This window comes from Paroedura picta, chromosome 14 (assembly GCF_049243985.1).
Source record: "Paroedura picta isolate Pp20150507F chromosome 14, Ppicta_v3.0, whole genome shotgun sequence".
NCBI lineage: Eukaryota > Metazoa > Chordata > Lepidosauria > Squamata > Gekkonidae > Paroedura > Paroedura picta.
The window spans coordinates 31,076,557-31,094,003 of NC_135382.1; the positions used below are offsets into that span (position 1 = coordinate 31,076,557).

The window sequence follows — 17,447 nt, forward strand, 5'->3', positions numbered from 1 at the left end:
TGACTTGATGGCAAAAAAAGACATCGGAAATGGGCCTTATGGGATGTAGAGTGTTAGATTGAGGAGAATTGGGTTCAGATTTGGACTCTGTCACTGGAGGAAGTATATGGAACTCAATAGATAATGCTATATGGAACTCAATAGATAAAGGACAGGAAAAATGGAATAATTAATACAATCAGCCTTTATAAGTTCTTAGCTGGGGCATGTACTCATTGTTTCGGTTTCCTTTTCCTTACAGCGAAGACAGAACATAAAATTGAAATGATTCCTCCCCTGTTCTCCAAGGTGAAAGTCAAAGACTTCTTTGAAAGGCTGGTAGGTAGGAAGTTGTGCTTCCTGTTAATGTTTGTTTTGTCTCTGCTGTTAATGAGGCCGAATTCCTTCTTGCATTGAAGGGAAATTAACCAGGCTTCTGAATGAAATGCTCAGTGCCTTGGAGTGTTAATATCTCATTAAGGAAGTGTCTCCCCCCCCACGCACACACACACACATTCATTGCTTATGACTATTAATGGCTTATGATTACTTTTGTGGTCTGATAACAATCAGCTCTGTGTCAGAGGCGTGCTTCAATAGCAGCAAGAGGGTAAACCCTTGTTCCAAGTTAGAGCCGTGTGACGTTTGGGCAGGCCCAGCTTGGATCCCAGCCAACGCTGGCTGTCAAGGCATTGGCTTTGTTTATTTAGCAAACTTTTACAGGGCCTCTCCAGGGACCCTGCCTGAGGCTTCTTAGAAAATGTAGGAGAATAAGAACAAACCGTGGAAAGTAATTAAAATCCGGCTTGCAGACCCAGCCTCAGTATAAAGACATAGATGATTGGAGCAGCTTAAAATAACAGCTACGGGCTAAATGGTTTTAAAAGACTCCTTAATTAAGAGCCAATGTGAACAGGAAAAAAAAAGAGACCAGTATTGGTACCAGGTGACCCTCAAGGGGAAAGGTGTGCTATAAATGAGGTGCCACCACTGAGAAAGCCCTGTCTCTGGTTTTCATACCTCTGAAGGCAGGGGCACAGAAGCAGGGCTTGTGAGGCAGATCTTAATTGGCAGGCTGGAACATGTTCCTTCAGGGTTGCATTTGTTTGTAGCCTGATAGTATGTGTGACTATGCAATCCACCCCAAGCCCTGTGCATTAAGAGGGGTATAAACCCGACATAAATGATTTTTCCACCAGCAGGTCCTGTTTTGAAGGTTTCATGCAGATGTACTAGGTTTGGATTGTCTTACTAAATGTTTCTCAAATGGATTTTCTGTCTGTAGACCGTGACCTTCCTCCTCCTCCTGCAGCCCAAAAGTAATTGTAAGACATTGTTCCCAAAGTATGAATTAATTCACAGGATACCCTTCCCCAAACAGCATGAATGGGGGAGTCAAAATCTCAGCAAAAACCATCCCTTCTTTGTCATTAGCAAATTTCTTCCCCCAGGATTTAACTCACTGTCTTTTCCCCAGCCTCTTTTAACCATGGTTAAGCGATCTGAGATGCCTCTCCTTCCTCCTACATTTGAATCCCTTTCCCTTTTGGGCAGTAGCCAGTATGCCTGCACCTAGGGTAGATACTGTCTAGTGTCAATTTTGAACTGGGGTTTGAAATTGCTTCAAAACAGCTTAAAATGAAAGCTCATCCTGGACTCAGTGTGGGTGTTCTGCTAAGCAGGGGGTGGGAGGTATGAATCTGAAGTACGAAAGAAGAGGATTGGGGAGAGCTCATGTGCTGGAAGTGTATCCCCAACCTCTTGGCCATAGTTCAGAGATCAAACTATGTTACTCCTGTACTGAGTGTGAGAGGACCATCATGCAAACCACTGGCTTCCGTAACATTGCAAGGAAATTTCTGGGTAATGCATGATCAGAGAGCACATATGTATCTAAGAGGTTTTTTTTAACTACTTGGTTTATAATTCTCTGTTAGATCACTGTTAAGCCTTTCCCTGTTTTACCTTTCAGGGCCCGTTGACAGTGTTCTCAGCGAAGCAGAGGTGGACGGCCCCTCGCACTATTAATTTCTATTGTGAATCTGGCAGTCTGGGATTCACCGTGAAAGGAGGCCCACCAGTACACATCTACTGTCTCGATCCAACTTGTCCAGCAGCAGTAAGCAGAACCTCTCTCGTTTTCCAGGTCTCCAACATGTGGCTTAGATGTATTTGTCCAGAGGTTAAAATTAAACATTCAGACTTCAGTATTAATTGTGGACAGAATGCATTTGAAATGTAATCTGCACAAGAGAATCCCAGGCAAAAGGAAATAGTTCTTTACTTTAAGATGTAATTAAACTGTAGCATTCACAGGAGCAGATACCCAGGAGCACAGATAATTTAACAAGGTTAGATGGATTCATGGAGGGAAAGTTCATCAATGGCTACTAGGCATGTTGAGTAAAGGGAACCACCATATCCAGATGCAGCCAGGAACACTAATGTTAGGAGGCAGCATCAGGGGACAGCCTCAGCCTGTGAGCCCTTCTGTTGGCTCCTCAGAGTTATGGTAAAACTTCTGAAATGAAATCCTTGGAAACTACAATAATATTGGGAAGCAGTGATGATCTCCTCAATACAATTCTAGACTTTTTGATTGGCTTGGTCCTTCACTATGAGGATTACTGCAGGATAAGGAAAGCCCAACCACTCTTAGTGGAGTTTTGTTCTACACTGATGGTCATGTTAGGTGTGTGGGAAGGGAAGTCCCAGGTGATGTTCAAGATGGACTCCATTGTCTTACAGTTGGCTGGCTTGAAAGAAGGAGACTGTCTGGTTTCCATTGGAGGTGTGGATTGCAAGTGGCTGGGCGTGAGTGAAATCTTGGAGAAGTTCAAAAACCTGAGAGGGCAGGACATTGACATCCAGGTTATTAGTTGCCAAGATGCGAATGCGTCCATGGTAAGTATGAGGACAGTTGTCCAATACTGGAACAGTACTTAGCATTTATGTAGCATTTCTACATGTTCAAACCACATCACATTATACCTGTAATTGTTACAACATGTACATAGGGCCTGGCATTTGTGAGATACTAGAGATCACTGTTATTTTTGAAAGAAACTGCGAGAGAGCCCAAATTGGAGCAGGTGACACTTAGACACATTTTAAATATTGCTCCATGATAGGTTTTTTGTTTTGAGCCTGTTGAATACCTTAAAGGTTGTTTGAAAGACCAAAGGAGGGATTTTCCAGCTTCTGCCTTTCCAGAAGCTGTCTTAGGTTTTCCTCAGATGCAAGCAAGTGACCATTCCGGCCATTTATTTGGAGAGTTTTAAGACTGATCGGAGAACCCTTTTCAGAAGCACTCAGTTCTGGACTGTTGATTAGACGTCTCCGGACCTAATAAGCAAAATTCTTGAAGGTCTAGACGGGCCTGTTTTGTTTTTCTTTTTCTTTTTCTTTCATTGGGGATTATAATTAACATGAGAGAATGGTGAAGCCCGTCTTTGGAAAACAGTTCATGCTGTGTGGCCCTTTGTTGTCTTCTGAATGTTGTGACCCTTTACAGATGACTGAATTCTCTCTTCTTCCCCCCATGTGCTCATACCCCACCCCCTTCCATTGCAGTATAACAAAAGTGCAACGTACTCTGTGGGGATGCAGAAAACCTACTCCTTGATCTGCTTGGCCATGGAAGAAGACAAAATCGACACAACCAAGAAAGTGACTCCAAAGCCATCCTTCCTGAGCTGGGGGACAAAGAACAGGCAGAAAGCAGCCAGCACGCTCTGTCTCCCCTCCGTCGTAACCGGGAGCTCTTTGGCAAAAAAGAAACTTGCATCTCCCTTTACGCTCCTGAGTTCGGAAGGTTCATTGTACTGAGACCGGAAAGGAAGGCGTCGTCAACTGGAAACCTCCCCCCCCCCCCCCCCAAAAAAAACTGTGCCATAAATCTGAAATGTCGCCTTGTAAATCTAGAGTGATTTCACTGAATGGCACTGTTGCCTGAACTCTGGCCCAGGGCTCTGTCATGTGTAAAGGTCCTGTAGTTTTGGAGAAGGAAGTTGTTGGGAGGGCATTGAGAGCTTTGGACAGGAAAGCAATTGTCTAACTGCTACTGGCTTTCTCAGGTAGGAGGACAGCTTTTGCCACTGGGGTTCATAATTTTAACGGGGATATTACAGTGTGTTCTCATGTGGGGTTTTTTTACTGTGTAACCCGTTGAGCGTGGCGGGTAAATAAATCCAATAATAATAATTTTCCCTCCCTCTATAAGTCTGTCATGATTCTCTTGTAAAAATATATATATATATATACAAAACTGTTTATAGAATATTTCATATGCTACAGAGTTTTTTGGGGGGAAACTATGAAGGATTTTTTAAAATGTGTAACCTATAAGTGTAAATCAATGTGTCACTGTGTCAACAATGAGCTGTAACTTCAATAAGCAGACAGAAGGATAGGTGGACCTAGGAAAACTATAGTCTGTTGCGGCAAAGAACTAGAGGCCAGGCTACAGCCCTGCCATTTTGTGTAGAGCCAACTGAACAGCATGAGAAATTGGCACCTAAGATGGTTGATAATGGTGTAAGGCTTAAAAAAATCCCCATGAGACACTGGGAGTTCTGTTGTTTTCTCTCTCTAACAGTCCTGTGTGCAAGAGGCCCAATTCCAGTCAGGACCATTAAGGGAGAAGGGATTTTAGCAATGCAGTCCTAAGCAGAGTTAACACCCTTCTGAGTCCACTGTGGAGTCAATGGGCTTAGAAAGGTGTCCTTCACCTATATCCCCACCTCTCCTCACACTGTGGTCCCCATTGGCTGTGCTCCAGAATGCCTAAAGTGGCCCCCAAGCTTACCTGAAGCTGCATTCAGATAGTACGAGGATTTAATGAAGCGTGGATTAATAAATCTACACTGGGAAACGTGGTCACCCTGATTACCTTCTAAATGTTGCCCACAGAGCCGCTTTCCCATGGGTCTATCATGCAAGACGGTTGCTGTGGGCCTTTAAGCACTATAGCAGTACTATGGGACGGATGCCACTGGGAAGCGACTTCTATAGCACTGTAGCAAAAGAGCGACCCTAACTTTTCACACTTCAGTTTCTCAGCTGCATGCTGGCGTAGTTCTTTACATCTGAACAATAACTAAGGAAACTTCCAGAGGCTTTCTAAAGCTAGGATTGCTGCATTGGACAACGGATGGCAGACTATATGGCTATTAGCGGGATGGGAGGAACAGTCTTACAGATTACATGCCACCATCTGCTTGGAAAAGGACCCGCATTGCCACTTTTAAATGGCTTTGACTGATGGATTGGCAGAAGTCCTGTTCCGAGGAGCTTACGGCGTAATCAACTCCTTTCTAAACAAGGAATCATTTAGGAAGTTGTCGGATATTTCAGGAAATGATTATTATTTTTTGTGATTTTTTTTTAAGCTATTCATTTTAACATTGCGGGTTGCTAACACGGTAGTGTTAGTCTGAAATATTGTCTACAAGGTAGATCTTATGATGTTTGATACTCAAAACATTTTAAATGGATGAAATCCTAACTCTCTTGTAACTAGTGGGGAAAATATCCCCCCTTCCTGGTTACCACGGGGTTAGGATTGCTTTCCTTGATGGGAAACGTCAGATGTTCCAAGTCAAAGTCTGGAGAGAAGGAGCTTGGGTTTCGCCTTTTATATTCATCCTTGTTTCTTTTTAGGATCTTGTGTTTGTGTGATAGATGTAAATAGATAAATTTTGAAGTTTATTTAAGAATGCGTCCTGCAGCCGTCTTCCGGTGAGGCATAACTTCGTTCTCCCCCCCCTTCCCTTTTAATACACACAAGGATGAAATGGTTTAACTCTTCTGTCACCGTTGATGTTGTGTGGACTTAATCTAACTTGCTTTGTCCCCTACCCTTTTGTGAAAGAAGTCCTAGACAGCCCTGTAATTTTTTTTCCTGTTGTGCAATATTTGAATTAACTGGAATCAACCCTAGCACATAATAAAAATGTGTAGCAAATCACGGATGATTGGATGTCTATATGGGCATGGGGAGATGGATTATTAGTGCTGCTAAATACCCCACTGGGAAGTATCAGCCAATCTTTTGGCTGAAATATTACCTAAGAAGACCCCTGTAAGGTAAGCTGCAGTTCATATGTAGCCCCTGCACTTGTACATCTTAGTGTCATCATGTTTGCCTCTAGCCTTCTGATGCTGGCAAGCGGCCAGCTCCGTGGAAACTAGCCCCCTACCCTCCTTCCGTCCACAAGTGCCTAGAATTGTTCAGCACACTCATGCTACATGTTGGCCACCGCTGCTACAAGTGACTGGACCTTGAAGGGTGTGTTCCAGTTATTCTTCCTGCGGTGTGCTTTCTTAATGTTCTGTGGAGCTCAGAAAAGGTTGGTCATTTCCTCATTCTTTGGGAAAGACTCCACGTACAATGTAAGTCAAAACAAAAGTCAGAAAGCCTCTTCAGGCTATAGAAGAGGTGGTAGTTTTATTGCAAACAAGGCAGAAAGGAAGAGGGAAAGCTGTTCTTACAGCCTCCCTCACTCTGATACAATAACTTTACACTATGTAGGCTTAGTATGTAGCAATCCTCCTTAATGTAGATGGAGAAATGTGGCCATCTTGCATGGTAGGAGAATTTCCAGTCGTAACCTTACTGCAGTCTCATCCAGCACACCCCGTGTTTGGGGGTGCTCATCAAAAGGTGCTTCCGTCCTGGAATTCTGCATTTCTTCAACCACCCACAAGTGAATTTGTATCTAGGGGAAAGTATGTTTCTCCAGACAGCATTTATTGCAACTGTGACGGAACATGGCTGCTACCACCCAAGGGAACGTATTGGATTTTTCTTTACACATTTACCACCATCCACTTGCATTTCTGCACCAATTTATTTTAGTTATAATTTAATTTCTAGGCTGACCCTCTCCACAAGCAGGCTCAGGGTGGTTTTCAACAAGTTTGACAGTTTCAACCATTAATAAAAGCATAAAAGCACCATAAGTCTTTGCCATTCTGCCACCACTCTGTAAATGGAATTTTTTTGTTTTGTTTCCAGGGGTAAGCGTTTCATTCTGTGAGCATTTGTTCTAAACATATTCTATTGTAGCCTGTGCATGTCAAACAGAGGAATGCGAATTATGAAACTGCTTTGTATAATTCATATGAGTGTGTTTGACTTGTTTTTCTAAAATGATTTACTCAGGGCAATTTATAAAACGACTAAAAAGGGGTAGCATGACACACTGTAAATACCAAATCAGGAACCTGGCATTTAAGGAAAGCGAATGACCTGCCTCCCAGTTATTATAAAACCACCCTCAGTAAATTTAACAAATGAGTCCCCTAATGGGAATGCCTTTCTGAATAAACAATCTTTAATTTCCCATCAGCAATAGGGAAGAGCCTTGCCCTTCAACTAATCCTTGTACTTTCTCCTGTGTAAAAAAAATAAATAAAAATCAAAACCAAGACTGGGAGATCTGGGGTCTTACTGGTCTTATAAAATTGAATGCTTTGCTGGAATCCCAATTCAGTTTGGTGTGATGGAGGGAATCAACCCTTTTACTGCTACAAGGTTCATTGAAATTGATTTACCCGTGCTGTTTTGTAGCATCGAAAGGGGGGTGAGGGAGGAGATGTTGATGTCTTCTTCAAAGGGCTAGTATCAGGGAAAGGGTTGGTTTTGATTAGTGAAGGTAAAAGAGTTAATCCCCCATCTCCAGTTTGAATGAGGGTGCCAAGTGACTATAATCTGCTTCAAAAAGAGGCGGGGGGGGGAATCCAGTTGCATCCATCTTGATCCTGTGACTTTTTTCTTGTTTGTTTTTGTGTACCTCACCCTTTCTCCTGCTATACGTGAGCATGGGACTCAAAGCAACCTTGGCAGAGGTTCTGCTAGTCCAGTTCCCAGCCTCTTTGGTAGATTCCAGGATCTCATAAATCAGGGTATATAAAGAGTTCCAAAGTTCTCTTGAGAACCATGGTTTAAAAAAAAAAAAGGCACAAGTGGTCAATTTTAACACAAGGGAGACTACAAAACCACACAGGGTATCTGTTGTGGGGAGAAGGAAGGTAGGCGAACGTAACCTGCTTTGAGACTCATCTGAGGAGTAAAAAGTGGGGTACAAAAAAACAGCTCTTCTTTCCTCTGAGAAATTTCCATGCATCTGTGCTTAAACAATAGTGAACTCTAGCAATAATAGAGGTACTTGTAACCTATCCTGTAGCAAGAATAAAGGCATATATCCCCTCCTTCTGTGTTTGGACATGTGATGCTCAGCAGAGGAAATGTAAACAGTTGTTCTCTCCATGGGGGGGCAGCCATCAGCCTCAGATACGGCCATTCTTTTTACAAATCCTTATGTACACCAAGGAGCTTTGCAGCCATTTCAGACTCAGGTAAGAGAGGCGGCTAGATCAGCAGACAGACATTAACTTCATTAGCAGTTAACAGTTCCCACTCTTGATTACTCTGGTTCTTTGGCTGGCTTAATCTACTGCAACAGCCTTGCCATTTAAATAATTAGAAGGGGCATAGGTCATAAAAAGACGAATGGCTACATCTAATTTGTCAAATGACTATAATGTGTTACAAGAAACAAGTGGGAGGGGGTAATTTGGAAAACCCTCCTGTGTTGCCCGAGCCATCCCCTCTGTGATTTTTAAACTCACAGGATCCGGAACAGGCTGGTATCCAATTCCACCACTGACTCTCTGCTGGGGTCCTAGAATGTGTTTATTGGGCATCAGGCTTTATGGGGTTTATTAAGCTGTTCCATAAAATCACCTGTGCTATAGATGGAAAGTTCACTTGTGTGTTTAGACTGCTGTCTTGCCTGTGGGTGGCCCCCTGGTGCTGGTTTCATGACTGACACACAATAAAGTTGAATATAGGATGGTGCTGGGTGGGGGCACGGAAGCACATCAAGTTAGGTAAATTGCTCCAACTTTATAATAGCTTATCCTGCTGCTGAAGGAAGCCTTATCAACCATTTGTACCTGATCAATTCACTCAGTAAGGTAAAGCTACCTTTGTAACAGGCCTCCTATTGACTCGCTTGGGCCCAGGGTCCGTCCCCCCTTCCTAATTTCCCATGTCTCACAGATCGAACCCATACCAAACGTGCTTCTTTTTTCAGGTTTCAGATTTTTGTACAAACCTGGGGCTTTTCTTTTTGTAGAAAGTTTTATCTGAACTGCCCCTGCCCCCAGTCGCTGGATGTAAGTATCCCCAAGTGAGGCTGGAATGAGAATTATTGCTGCAATAGTCACATTGACACATGGTATTTCTCCCTCACCCCAGAGTTTGCAACATGTGTTTATAAAACATGCCCTCACGTTCCAAAGACTTTCCTATCAACAGCATTCTGAATGCATTTAAAAAAAATGAACAATGTTTCTCATAAGCAAGATAATTTTAATAGCAGATTTAAAAATGCTACATGCGCTTCCTATCAGCTAAGACTGGGAACAATAGCGGGCTGATCTATGACCTAAAATTCCACAGGTATTTGGTTACCTAGAAACGTTGCCAATGGTCAAAGATATGACTTTCATTCATTCTCTTTTTTTAAAGTGACCAGAGCTGAACTTTCTGGGGAGGTATGTGTACCTGAGGGCATCTCTGTCCTTTCATTGCATCTGGACAAGACAGCCATGATTTGCCCTTCTGATGACTCCTGCAAAGGCATGAAGGGAAGAATCTGAAGGATTGTGAATTTCCTTCTTGCTTATGCTTGGCTCAGCTTACTGCACTGTGAACAATTTTTTTTTTAATTCCTAGCTGACAAACAAAGTCAAATCATGGGGTTCTGCTCTAACCCACGAGGGTTGGATTTAAGAATTTCTAGTGTTGGTGCAAATAAAAGCACTCAACAGTAGTTATGCAAAGTGGTGAATGAAGGTGATGTCATGTCAGAGCTATAGTTACCCTGTAAGGTTTTATTTCTTAGATTTTTATATCACCCTCCCATATGGCTCAGGCAAGAGGCATTCAGAATGGTGCGTTTGTCATTAGTAGCTGTTTGACAGGGGCTCTCCGCCTGAGAAAGTCAGAGGGCAGGGCCATTTAACCGGGCCAAATTAAGGCTGAATCACGATTTAGCCTATTTAACTGCGGAGGATGGACTTTTTGGCTTGGATTGGTCTGAAAAGTACCCAAATCAGTATTGATTCAGCTACTTTTTGGCTTACCTGAAATGCCTAGTAGCCAGTATTAAATCATGGACCTTTTTGCAATAGCAAATAAGGAAGCCTGGATTCAAACCTATAATGTATGGCCAGGCATGCTCATGAAGCAATTGCATATACCAGGATATCTCTAAAATTTGGACTGCAAGCAATACAGAGATGTATCATTCCCCCCCTGCCCTTTCATGCATTCCTCTGAATAAGAACACCAAGTAGAACTACAGTGAGTGAGCGATGGTTGGGCGAGGCGGGTTATAACCTCTGAGTACCACAAAGCCGTGACTCAGCATAAAGGAATACATAATACCTGTGGCTTGAATCACCCACAGAACCACCCACGCATTCTGGTTTGGTAGCACTCCAGCAGTTTTTGAAAAAGCAATTTTTCGTGTTCCACTGATACAGCAGGTTTCCTTGCCTGTCACCTAAAATAAGATCGGTTTATGTAAAGGAGATTCCCAGGTGTGCAGATCAGATGTGGATGACAGCTGAAATGATAACAATGAACAAGGACCAGCACCACCCTGAAAAGGGAGTTTATGCCTCTTGGTTTCGCAACGTTGCTTGAGAGAATTGATTCCCTCGGGCAAATCTGCTTAACTAGGAGCCTTAATTCGATGAATCAGCCGCAGAAGCCCTAATAATAGTCATTCAAAACTCTTCCGCTTACTGTAGAGAATTATTTGTCCGCTGACTTCAGCGCATGCAAATCCAACAAAGTAATGTTAATAACAAGGAATGCTTCCCAAAGAAGATGATAGAATCAACTTAAAGAGCTATTAATAAACAGTTTCTAAGACCTAATTCTTTAATTGAAGGGGCTGAGGTTTTTGTGCACCTCTCTATGCTCTATAAGTCCTTTAATTTCTTACGAAATGGGCACTCTGCTCTTCCTGGCCACATGACTGCACCTGGGAAACAAAGACCTAAACAAGATCTTTGCCTAATAGAACTTGCATTCAACCATACCTCATCACAGAATAACTTTTGAAAGGGACTGGTGTTTAAAAAGGCCACCCAGAGCGTCTCTTGATGCTGGGAGGCTGGTCTGTATAATTTTTAGTGCAGTTAAGACCAAATGGAAGTTTCTCTACACTGTCCCGCATGACAAGCAGGGCAAATAATTCACATGCGTTCCCTTGCCACACAGATCAGGACACTTTCTTACAAGCGCTTTTTTTCCTTTCTTGCAGCATCCAGTAACCTTTCCCTCCATCAGGAAAGGGAGCATTTTAAGAGAGGTTTTCATGTAGCAACTCTGTGGGCTTAAATAATGCGTACAGTATGTGCTCCAATGCATTTTACAGACACCAAGGCACTCAGAGGCCATGTTCCCCATCCCGAGTTACACCTAGAAATGAGTATGCTTCAGCTGTATTCATTTATGGCATGTTGCCTCTATAATTTGAGTAGTCTACTGCAAGGTTAATATTCTAGTTTATGCAGATTACTGGTCTTAAGGCAGAATGATAATAGAACATGCTAGGTGCACAACTGGAAGTGCAGAAGAAGTGATGATCACACATAACCACCCATCTTTAAAATGCAAATGGCAGACATAAGCAGCTTCAGTTTGCAGGAGAAGAGCAAATGAGTCCAAAAACTTGAACTTCCACTCTTGCTTTGTTATCTGCAATAACCCCCCTCCTTTGGGACTTCATCAGGAAAGGACTTTTAAAAAGACTTCCCCCCCCCCTTTAAAATGCTAACATCACAGCATGGAGGGGCAGGTCTCAAACAGGAGAAATTGGAGCTGAAAGAAAAAATACCTCTCCCTCCCCTGCAAAAACTAAGGCTGCACAAGACTGCAATTTTGTTTTTATAGGTCGATGGAGATGCATACTTGGTCCTTGTGCCTGCCTGTGCCCTTAAACACCACCACCACACTGTTCTGGGAGATTACGTAATGAATTCACAAGGTAGTCAGACAGGTGAACTACCTCTGCCACACGCAAATTTGCTCATCTCAGACTCCAGGGCAATGCTAATATGAGAACAATGACTCTGCATACCTAGCCCCACCCATGAAATATATTACCTTCTCTCTCCCCTGCTTAAGATTCTGAATTGGGACCCTCTTCTAAGCTTACACTACTTTTTTAGATCTAATTATCCAGTAGGCAAATGGTTCCCCCCCCTTCTTCAACATGAAAAGCAGGAGTCTCATATAAGCTAACACTGAATAAGTTTGTATTTTATTTTTCATGATTAGCATTTTCAAGAATAGAACATCCCTGAACAGGGGGCTGTATTTCATGCCATTTTATACCTTATGCAGCGGACAATTCAGCCTCCCAGACCCTTTTTTCTCAGTTAACCCTGCAACCCACTTCTTTTCTCCTCCGTTTGAGTAATTTATGACATGCACTTGACTCTTACAGCTCCTAACAACGCTCAGTTTCTACTATATCCCATCAAAAGCTAACCAAATTTTTTCTCCCAATGGAGGGAGAATTGGCTCGACAAAAGAAATGTCGTTATGTAGCTACCCTTGGCATGCAGTGCTGTATCTGTACTTCAAGCGCTATCCATGAAGGGCTGGGACGCAATCCTTTTCCTGCATGGTATATCTAGGCATCCTGGTCGTTTAAACCAGGGTTAGTCAAACCTGTGGTCCTCCAGATGGTCATGGACTACAAATTCCCATGAGCCCCTGCCCGCATTTGCTGGCAGGGGCTCATGGGAATTTGTAGTCCATGAACATCTGGAGGACCACAGGTTGACTACCCCTGGTTTAAACTCTGCATCGAACCTGCAGAGACGATGCAGCAAGGAGCGTTTAAAGACCTCCGATCAGATGAAGCAAAATCCAGCTGCGTATTCCTCCGGAATGAATCGAGCAGTCTGATTTCTGAGAGTGAACCACTTCTCCCAAGATGCTCCCCTTTCATGCCTACAAGATGACATTACTTGGCCTGGGTAAAGAACGTATAGATCTGTTGTGCTACGGCGCGCCCAACGACTTGCTCAAGCTCCTGCTGGGTCGCATTACAAAGTTGGTGGATGTTCCCAAATTGTTCCAGAAGCAGCAACGCTTTCGTTTTCCCCACTCCTGGAATCTGCTGAACTGTCTGGAACACAGAAGCCTCCAAGAGCTGAGATCCCTTCTTGGTGAGGAACGGGTTGCTGGCTCGATCTTTAGCTTGCTCCTGGACCTGAAAAGGAAAGTGGGTGCAGGGTTAGCACCCTCTAGCGGATTTAGTGACCACCAGCTCCCACACATGACTGAGCTTCAGCAGGCAGCTAGATGAAGTGCCGGGGGACCTATTATTCTTGTTCCTTGGGCTGCGTCAGGAATTGGCTAAATAAAGGAAGCAAAACCCTGCGTGTGTGCATGTGCGTGTGAAATATTTTCTCCATATACCTCCCTTGAACTGCCATTTAATACAATCAAAGGCAAAGTGTTTCCGGTATGGGAGGGATAGAATTTAGATTGGGAAATTATATGCAAGAGACGGGTTAAATTCCCTCCCCTATTGTGGCTTTTTCACAGGTCCTGTTTCTAGTTTGCTTCTCTTGTTTCTAACCAAGGTTCCCATGTAGTACAGCCTTATAAAGCCAGTCAGATCTATGCAGTGACTCACAAAGTCCGAATGTTGTCTCTTATTTATCCCCTGGGTCTTAAGGGGGATGCTCCATTGAGTTAGCATTAGTAACAGCAGAGGATAGGTCCATTTGTCTAATCCTCTCCTGAAGCCTAAGCCAGTGGGCTGTGAACTCCTTAAAATTAACCATGCCTTTTAGTTTTCTATTTTCTGTTTCTGCTACTATGCTTTCATTGCGGGCAGCTGCCATTTCACCTGAGGCTGCAAGACCTCCAAGAATTAGATGGGGAGGGCTTCACCGACTGGCTAACAACCCAGTTATACCTCCTATAACTGCAGAGGGAAAAAAAAGTTCAAATATGATTTCACAAAGAAAACTTCAAAAACTGACATGTTTGAGAGATCGCCAACATCACCTAACAAATATACAACTTCTTGAGTCAAACACCAACAAAAACTGAAATATCAAGGCATTCATAGCCACATTAAGTAACACTGCTGTTTCTCTCCTAGCTTGCTACCTCTGTTCTGCATAATATGCATATTCTTATTCAGGTCATGTGCCCCTTTAAAGAACAACACAAATCATCATCAATATTCACCACTTCTCAAGAAGTACTTACTAGTTGGATAATAAGTTGTGCTGCTTCTCCTTGGTTGGCCACTGGAAGTAATGTCATTCCAAGTTCCAAAACAACAAATTTCTGCACTGCAGGGAAATACTGATCACTTATCTCGGTTTTCTCAACTATGACAATTCCTTGAAGACTGCTGGCCTGAAACACAGAGAGGAAGAGAAGTCAGGGGAGCAAAGAAGATTATTGGCATTTCTTAACATTATGCTGAAACCTGCATGGCAAGGCCCTGTTCCACAGACACTGAGAGGAAACAACCAGCTGCCTGAGATGGAAGACTGTTTCAGATGTGACCTGAAATATATAGCAACATTTGCTGGACTTTACCAAAAAGATCACAGAGTTTGTTGCTGTACATATAAATAGGACAAACCTGGCCTCTCAAGGAAGCATGCTACGAAGGGAGTCTAAAGACTGAGAATATAAAGTTGTAATAATATGGCCCTGTGATGACTTGACACTGTCTAACCCAGTTTACTGAAGCCCAGGCACAAAAGCATCTGAGAATGGCAAGAATGTTTAACGTCACAGAAGTGCAAATATGATTCAAGGATAGGAGTACTGTTTGAGGGCCAAAACGTTTTCAAGTGTATGAGAAAATAGCAATCATTCTAAATAGACTTTGCTAAAACAAAAAGAAGCAAGAATTAAGTATCTATATTTGTATACATTCTAAGAAGTTATTTTAAGTATAGATAGATAACCTCTATGGTAATGACTGGGGAAGGCACTGGCAAACCACCCCGTATTGAGTCTGCCATGAAAATGCTAGAGGGCGTCACCCCAAGGGTCAGACATGACTCGGTGCTTGCACAGGGGATACCTTTACCTAGGTAACCTTTAATGGTGTTTGAAGTTACAATATAATGACTTAGCAAAGAACATTAAGCCATCAAAGAAAAAGTGCAGCTTTTCGATAGGTTGCTACTTCAGAGAAATCAGTCCTACCCTGTTGATGATGAGAGGGCGTTTTTAATAAACTGGGCGCTAGTCTAACAGATGGTACTTACATTTCTAAAGCGAACGAGTCGTCGTTTGAAGCCATTACCAGCTACCAGGTCAGCTTCAGATATATAAAGAACACAAGTTTTGTTTGAAAGATGGAAGTCCACAGTTCCTAAGCCATCTTCTAAAATTAACTTAACTTTTCCTTGAAAAAATACAAGGAGAGGAAAAAAAAAGAGTATAACAATTGCAGAACTAATGTAGACTGCCTGACAGACATTTCTATTGAAACATTTTCACTAAGGTATTTAACCACATTTTGTGAACTTAAAACTGGATTTACTTCCTATGAAGCATATTCAGGACTGCCACCTCACTGAAAACTATATCCTGTAGCTGAGTAAAGCCAATATGTTTGTGCAGTGTTCTAAAAATGCATGCATTATACCAAGTTCCAAGATAGGGCATTACAACACTTGGTTTTGTCACTGGGCTGGCAGTGCACAGAAAACCAAAAGAAAACCTGCTTAAATAACAAGAACCAAGCAAAAGTTGTTGTGTTTTTCTCCTTAACAGTTTATTTACAATCCTTTTATTTTTGTTCTACACTTTCCTCGAGGATCTCAGGGCAATATACAGGGCTCTATCCTCTTCCCCTTTATCAATACACCCTGTCAAATAGGTCAGCTTGAGAAGGCGAGACTGGCCAAATGTCAAACAGGGAGCTTTGGGACACAATGGGATTCTTATATCTTCTAAGGCCTAGCCCAAGATCCCCAATGACTATACCACACAGGCTCCATTCTGCACATTTACCTTGCATTCCCAGAGCAACCTGTGATCCTTTCCATTTCTCATTGCCAATCACATGCCCCAAAGGCACATTTACAGCCCCTGCTCGGATAGGAGTGGATTCATTTGTCATTTTTCTTCAACCCCAGCACTGAAGTGTGCAAGGAAAAATAAAAAGAAAGCATGCATAAGTTTTAGAAATACAGGGACATAAATTTAAAAACGCAGTATGACAGGAAGATAGGACAAGCACCTTCTTTTAAACAGTACTCCTATCTGCATTGTAGCATATATAGTCTATGCCACTAGCACCCAAGTAGCAGGAAAAATAAGACGAACACTCAGGTAGAAGACTGGGGAACATAAGAGGAAGTTTTTGAAATGAAATGAACCCCAGGGAAGGGCAGTATATAAACAAACAAACAAATATTTTGCCCTCCACTAGTGAACTGATCCTTCTCTTTGTTTTTGGAGGACACAACACACTTTTCCTGCTTCATAAAATGCAGAAATCAAACAGGTACAGCAATTTCCAGGAGGGAAACAGAGCAAGTATGCATTTATTAAAAGGCCAGAGACCCATAAAAGCATCCCTTGTGTTGCAAAAACACTATCCTGGGAGAGAGGTTCAGACACACTTCTCAAGATGCCCTGCAGCAGCCACCAAAAGCAATATGATTAAAATTTTGCAACTTAGGCAAGCTATTAAAAAGCATTACTATGCAAACCAGCTATTATGAAAAACATGGCGTTCATTAAACAGGCTATTACTAACAAACACCCTAGCATAAGCTGTGTAACTGTTTACTGTGCCACCAACAACATTCTACATTCACAAATGACATATTTATTTATTATATATTTATATATCGCCCTCCCCGGAAGGCTCAGGGCGGTTTACAGGAAACAGGAAAAATATACAGATAACATATGATAACAATAGGTGATAACAACAATAAATTTAACATGATAACAACAATAACATTAGAGAGTGATGGAACTGCAAAATACAAAGTAAAAAGCAACTTAAAAAGGAATACAATTTACTTAACATAGAAAAATAAAAGTATTCCCAACTTCTAAAAATGAATGTACATTAACATTCACAAGTAGGGGACGCTGGTGCCCGAAGAAGAAACGCGCTTTTACTTAAAAAGAGGTTGAACAGGATGTCATTTACCTGCTATGCAAACCTTCCCCTGCCAGTTTCCACTCCAGACGCCTGTTATAATTTCCTCTTACTTTTAGCCGCCCAAAAGACGAACGCCCCCGCCGCCCAATCAGCACCAAGCGGACGGGGGCGGGGCTTGCAATAATGGCTGCTCGTTGCTAAGGGGGAGGAGTCAGGCGAGCAAGCCGAGCGGCGATTGGTCAGAGCTGCCAGCCCCAGCCTATCGCT

The 17,447-nt window shown here is 42.6% G+C and overlaps 2 protein-coding genes across 7 annotated transcripts in view; one reads left to right on the forward strand and one right to left on the reverse strand.

Moving 5' to 3' along the window:
- RHPN2 (rhophilin Rho GTPase binding protein 2) overlaps nt 1-5,947 on the forward strand; it is a 37,521-nt gene extending 31,574 nt beyond the window's left edge. For both annotated transcript variants that reach the window (XM_077310147.1, XM_077310148.1), the window contains exons 12-15: nt 242-318; nt 1,952-2,098; nt 2,728-2,883; nt 3,553-5,947. In XM_077310147.1, the coding sequence (XP_077166262.1) occupies nt 242-318; nt 1,952-2,098; nt 2,728-2,883; nt 3,553-3,807 (635 nt within the window). In that variant the 3' untranslated portion in view covers nt 3,808-5,947. The remainder of the gene's footprint in view (nt 1-241; nt 319-1,951; nt 2,099-2,727; nt 2,884-3,552) is intronic.
- Nucleotides 5,948-12,299: 6,352 nt separating this feature from the next.
- On the reverse strand, nt 12,300-17,365 carry FAAP24 (FA core complex associated protein 24). 5 transcript variants are annotated; one of them, XR_013226535.1, is made up of 6 exons: nt 17,229-17,365; nt 16,073-16,199; nt 15,322-15,461; nt 14,300-14,452; nt 12,859-13,286; nt 12,300-12,739 (listed from the first exon to the last, which is right to left on the reverse strand). XR_013226535.1 is itself a non-coding variant. In XM_077310165.1 (5 exons), the coding sequence occupies exons 2-5, from the start codon at nt 16,179-16,181 to the stop codon at nt 13,038-13,040; spliced, it is 651 nt and encodes a 216-aa protein (XP_077166280.1). In that variant the 5' UTR covers nt 16,182-16,199; nt 17,229-17,365; the 3' UTR covers nt 12,300-13,037. The 5 variants fall into 5 exon arrangements, 4 of the variants coding, with proteins under 4 accessions (XP_077166280.1, XP_077166281.1, XP_077166282.1 ...); XM_077310165.1 differs by having other exon boundaries at nt 12,300-13,286; XM_077310166.1 differs by lacking the exon at nt 17,229-17,365 and adding an exon at nt 16,767-16,778 and having other exon boundaries at nt 12,300-13,286; nt 16,073-16,202.
- Nucleotides 17,366-17,447: the final 82 nt, after the last annotated feature.